Raw genomic sequence first — 6,000 nt, forward strand, 5'->3', positions numbered from 1 at the left:
AGGCCCCATCACAAAAAAAAAAAAAAAAACCAGGGTACACACAGGGTTTAAATGTTTGGTTTTTGTTACTTAGATAATTTTTGGTTTCACGCCTGCTGTTACTAATTAAACTTTCCCAAGATACTGCTTAGGAAAGGGTGAGGGACAGTCTCCCAGAGATATTCTTGATTTTAGGCTACACACTTCTTACTTGGGACTTCTGAGCCCATAAAAATCAGCAGACAGAAACTGCACAAAGAGAACAAGCCTGGTATGGTTTTCTATGGACAGATACCATGTTCTTCCCAGAAAATAAAGACTTTCCAACTCACACAAGGAGAAATCCACTTGATTGCATGATTTTAACCTGCCACATGTAGCTATAGCACACTGATTAGGATACAACGTAGACTTCCCTACTTTAAAAAAAAGAAAAAAAAAGTAACCTATGATGCACTCAGGAGTTCAAGTGTGAACTATGTCAACCAGCTAAATGTTGAACAAGATAAGAAGCCACCTCGAGGATTTCCCTCTCAGATTTGGTTTCCTCTTAAAGATTTGCCCCAGCTTTAATCTGCAGTAAGACTATCTGTTTCAATTGGATGTGCTCTTTCCTGGGCTTGTGTCTTTTCAATCAGCCAGTAGCCCTGCCGGGTTTAGAGTGGCAGAGAGGAAGTGGCCTGTGGTTAAACAGAGGAAATTCCAAGGCATTTTAATAGAGCAAATAGTCTCTTTACTTCCCACAGGGAAGAGCTTCAAAGGCCCCGGACCCTGGAGGAGACAATGTGTTGTGGGGCCATCAGTCACCTAATCGTGTGTCAGGACCATTCAGAATGTCCCAGCAGCCAAGACAAACACTGCCCAGGAGGACATTGCCTCCCACCAGACGACCAAGTCTGGCTGCTGGGAGATGGGGCCCATGGCACCAGCACAGACAGGCCCCCTGCGCTTGCTGAGGGCCGGGGACCTCCAAATTTGGGGGAGATGTGAAACAGAAAAAGTCTCAGCTGCCAGAGTAGAGTGCAGGAGAAAGGTCTCCTCCGAGGGCACTGTCCCCCAACCCTGTCAAGCTTCTAGGGGCACCTGAGCACCCCTCCCCCTTCTCCTCAGCACATACTCTTACAACTGGGGTGGGGGGGGGGGAGTCACCAAGCTTCCAGAAGACTAAAAGCCCATCCATCAGAGGCAGACACAAGGAGTGAGAAACGAAAAGGTACAATTAATCGGTGATGGGGTGGCCCCAGCAGCAGCAGACATCTGCTGGGCACGCTATGTGAAAAGCTCAGGGACCGATAAGAGGAAAAGAGGGTCTAAAAGCTTAAACACACACACATTTTAGGCCAAATGAAGCATGAAAAATACTCAACTTAAAGACTTACAAAAGCATTAGCCATTCTTTCCTTTGTAGGGACGTTGGTAAGGTCTGAACTGCAGAGAATATGATTTGGATCCTACCCTACTCTTTCCTGAGACTGTTTTCCAGACAAGCCCAGCTGTTCTGGGGAGGAACCCACAGAAGCGTCAGGGTCGCCTTCACTCCCGGCTTCCCTTTCCACCCCAGGCTGAAGGCATCCACCCAAACCAGGGTGCCCTGCCCAGCTGGTTCCCCTGGATCCCCTCAGCCAGCCTGACCCCTTTCACTGGCCAGGGCTCTGACAAAGTCTCCACTTCCTCTCTAAATCCAGGCAAGTCATTTAAAGTCAAACTCGGATTTTAAATGTTTAGAATGTGGTTTCTCTCCCCCTTCTCTGGCCTGGGGGAGAGTCCTCTCTCCTAAAGCAATGGCTCTCAACGGTGAGAGGAATTTGTTAAAATGCCAATTCCTGAACCCCCATCTCACTCCCATTCTGGTTGCATTAGCCTTGAATCTGCATTTTAACGAGCTCCCAAGGCAATCCTGATACTGGAAGCCCCTAGACTTTACTTTGAGAAATTGTGTTCAGAGGGAAAGGGTCTCTAGCCGGTACTTACTTGCTGGTCTCATTCACCCAGCTGTATCCCCTTGTTAATACAACTAGCACAATGCCCCAGGCACTGCAGGGACTGGTGGGGGGGGTGGCGCCGGTGGGATGGATGGGGGAGGGGAAAGAAGGGAGGGCTGTTCAAGAGAGATGGACCCAGGCCAGGAGGATTCCCAATTAACCCGGCAAAACAGGCCGGAGGAAAGCACTGCAGTTCTTATAAAAATGTCTCTCTGAAAAATGTGTCAACCAGGGCTGAGTCATTTTTTAACCAAGAATTCTGTAAGAGACACGAGACCATGTCTAACATGGAAGACATGGCCACAAGACAGGCAGACCAGATGCAGGCTAGGGAGCCATGAGCTGCAAGTGAATGAAAACGCATCCAATTCAGAATCAAATAAACATGCCTGGGCCCACAGCCAAGGAGAGTTCTTGGATTGGACTTTTATCAGGACCTAAATTTTAACCAGCTGGAACTTCTTCTTTTCCAAGTACCACCCTATTCCTTCCTACCTTTTGAGATGAAGTATTTGCCTTAAATGGGAAACTTGCACTTCATTGTAAAGACGATGCCAGCGTTCTGGCTTCCTGAATTCCTGGAGGAGCAGGCTTTTTTGCAGGGTAGACATTTGTTTCAGAGATAAAAGACCAGAGAAGATGTACCCCATTTAGATAAGAAGGCATTCCTTGTTCCCTCCTTCTCCACTGCAGGAAAATGCCACTAAACAAAAACCTGTGGGAGCTGACGCCTAATTCTTTGTCCCATCAGTGTATTTTGAACAACTAGCAAGATGAAAGAAAGAAAAAAAAAAAAACCTCAGCGCAATTGACTGACAGAAACTGTTACTTTGGGAAAATTGTATTTATTACTCCAAGAGCAACTTTACCTGGCAAGGGCCCTAAGAGATTTTTTTTTTTTAAGAGTCAAAGAAGTGTGCCCAAAACTCATTCCTAAAACACTGAGCTGTGTTCGAGATGGTATCGGCCCCTTAATTGCCCCATTAAACAGTTTCTAAAACTGGCATCCTCATTTACACTGGATCTTAACTCTTGCTTCTTGATAGTGGTGGAATGGTTCTGTTGGTGAAGGGTAACTTTCTATCAGTAAAGAGAAGGAACACAGACAGGAACAGCATGTGCAAAAGCCTGCTGTGGAGAGGACACTGGAGCTCAGTGCTCTCATCTTTCCATCCACTTCCTAAAATCATCACTTAATACAGGATTAAGCAAGAAGGCTGCAGGGTCTAATTGGGCTCAGCCAAGATTTACAGGCTCTGAGGCCACCAAGATGAGGTTAAGTGCCTGGCTAAAGAAACCTGTCCTAAGACACAGATATGAGCAAATATTGACAATGTAGTGTGGTGAGTAGTAAAGTGCGAGGACCTGCATGAGAAGGCAAAGCAAGGGGAATGGCATTCAGGGTGGGCTTCCTGGAGGTGGTATCACCCGAGCTGAATCTTAGGACAAGCAGAAGGTTCTCAGGGGAGGAAAAGGCATCCTAAGAGCAGAAAGCATGTCTCAGCAGCATAAAGGGCACAAAAGTTAGGGACAGGCTGGAAAGGTAGGTATGCAAGGCAGGTGGGCAAGAGGGTTTGAGGAGAGCTGGTGGCTCCATCAGAGGCACCGAAAAGGCAAGTCCAGGAGGAAAGGAGCCATGCAGCAGGTTGGAAAGAGTGTGGAATCTGGGAGATGGCCCAGAGGCTTCCATGCTCATTCAAGAAGGGATGAACAGGACACAATTAGTGAGACCAAGGTAAAAGCTGTTGAGAAGGTCACCCCTAACTAGGAGTTGTGGTGGGAGAAAAGAGGTCAGCCTGACTGTGAGGCCACTGAGGGCAGGGATGCACAATTAGGGGAAATAAACACATTCCCACAGCATAGAGACCGAAACCATCAGCGTGGCTCCTTTGGGTCGCTCTTATACCCAAAGCATTAAAACTTCCAAACTTTGTGAACTGACACATGAAGCCACCTAGACAATTGCAGAAAAATAGCAATTGGACTGATCCACCTAAGCTGTCATATGTAAACTCAGAATAAAATGCTTGTGATGCTCTTACAGTTATTCAAAAACCAAAATATCCATTTAGATCCAAAAAGTTTAGCAGGACTAATAAGTCAATATGAGATAGCCTTAAGGGAAACTTTTTGATCTAAAAACTGGGAAGAACTTGGTATCTTAAAAAGATAATAATTGTGAGATTTTACTAAAATGTGATGCTTTACTCAAAACAGGAAGGTTATATTCCCTATGGGGTTGGTGGTGGGAGGGTGTGTTATAGCTTAGTATAAGTCTAGCATAGTCTTAGTGCAGCTAGGCTATTAGGTTTGAAGTTATTCCAGCTGCCTGGCTCATACCTGGTTTTCTGCACTGTTTCTCTGATTGTGGGAAAGGGAGCTGGAAGCAACATCCTGAGACTCTAAAAGGGTGCCAGGTCCTAGGCCTTGACTGTGCTGAAGCCTTTCAGTACATCTCTGAAGAGGTGAGTCAACTTTGTTCTAAGGACCCAACTCTCAGCGCCAACAGTGCTGGGATAACAAGGAAATCCCCATTTATTCCCATTTTTCAGGTGGAGAAACTAGAAGCGGGAGCAGAGCCAAGGTCATGTCCCTGGCTGCCTGAGTGCATAGCCCTCACAAAGCTCTCCACAAGTCTGAAGGCCTTGAGTGCCGTGACGCCTGGCCGCCCTGGCTTGGGTGGGAGGTGCGGGGCAGACAGAAGCAGTCTCCGGGTCCTGGGGCTGCCCAAACACAGGAACCCTGGTGGGCACCGGGGATCGCAGCATCCCCGCGCACATGGCTCCCCACCCGGACAGCATCAAACTGCTCGGTTACTGGGAGAAGACTCCAAACACGAGACTAAGAATGTACACCTCTCCACTCTCCTCCGGAGCATCTGACCGAGGTGACAAACTCGTGCCTTCCTTTGGCCTAGAAAAATATCTGCAAGTCAAGCTGGGGCCAGGGAGAAGGGGTGTAGGTCATCCATGAGACCCTTCGCTAGACGAAGGGCAAGATTTCCTAGCAAGTCAGGAATCGGGGGTGGGGTGAAAGTGGGGTAAGACGGCCCAGCCTAGAAGGAACAATGCGGCCACGAGAGGGGGCGCATCCCTCCCCAGCGCTCTGGGTCCCCTCTCTGTCAGTCCCGGGGCTCTGCAGAGTTGTGGACCAGAGGAGTCGACTACAGGACCACTCCTGCTCCCAAGCGCCCCCAGTCCAGACAGTTCGGAGCATCCCAGCCCCGGGGAGGAGGAGGCATGGGTCCGGAAACAAAGGGTGGGGCGCCCTTCTCCCGCCCGCCGCGGGACGCCCCTCTCGCCCGCCCTCTGGGAGCCGGACCCCGGCCAGTGGCCGCGCCTCATTAGCAACACAAAGCCGGGGGTCGGGCGGCCCCTTTCATCCCGGCTGGGGCTGGCGGACGCTCACCCCCGGAGGGAGGGAAGAAGGGCGGGAGCAGCGGTGATCCCAGCCCTGCCGCTGACTCCGCGTAGGGCAGGCAGGTCGGCACCCGCTCCGCTGCCCACAAGCACCTGTGCGCACTGCGCCCGCCACGCTTTTGGGGACGACGAAAAGTTTCTCCTTACCCTCCAGCCGCAGGTGTCGGCGCCCCGCGCTCTGCCGGAGCCGCCTGCCGCTACGGCCAGCTGCGAACCGTTGAGGCAGGCGTTGACCGTGAAGAAGACCGAGCAGAGCTGCAGCCACGGGGCCATGGCCGTGCGCTCGCCCAGCCCTACCCAACTCTGCACCCCGGCTGCCTGCCTCTGGCCAGCCCCAAGTGGGCGGTGGCGCCGGCGGCGGCGGCGGCGGCGGAGCTGGCCGCACTACCGAGCATGCGCCGCCGGCCCGCGCCCGGCCCCTTCCCTTTGGGCCCCGCCCCCCGCCCCGACTTTAGCACCGTGGCCCCGCCCTTCCAGCCCAGCCCTCTGTCTTGGCCCCGTCCCGCCCTGTAGTCCTCCCCAACTATGGCCACACCCCGAATCTCCACTGAGGGGCTGGGATCGGCAGGTTTTTTTCTCGCTACCTGACAGGCCTTTTTTTTTAATCCAAAGGATCTGTC

At 51.2% G+C, this 6,000-nt stretch overlaps 1 protein-coding gene across 1 annotated transcript in view; it reads right to left on the reverse strand.

Annotated features, from left to right (window-relative positions):
- Positions 1-5,653, reverse strand: part of LOC111144241 (interleukin 17 receptor D) — a 67,534-nt gene extending 61,881 nt beyond the window's left edge. The window contains exon 1 of the mRNA XM_022498455.1: positions 5,528-5,653. Coding sequence (XP_022354163.1) covers positions 5,528-5,653 — 126 coding nt within the window. The remainder of the gene's footprint in view (positions 1-5,527) is intronic.
- Between the last annotated feature and the right edge of the window lie 347 nt (positions 5,654-6,000).

The sequence above is a fragment of the Enhydra lutris genome, unplaced genomic scaffold (genome assembly GCF_002288905.1).
Source record: "Enhydra lutris kenyoni isolate GAN:26980312 unplaced genomic scaffold, ASM228890v2 scaffoldscaffold10, whole genome shotgun sequence".
In the NCBI taxonomy this organism is placed as follows: Eukaryota; Metazoa; Chordata; class Mammalia; order Carnivora; family Mustelidae; genus Enhydra; species Enhydra lutris.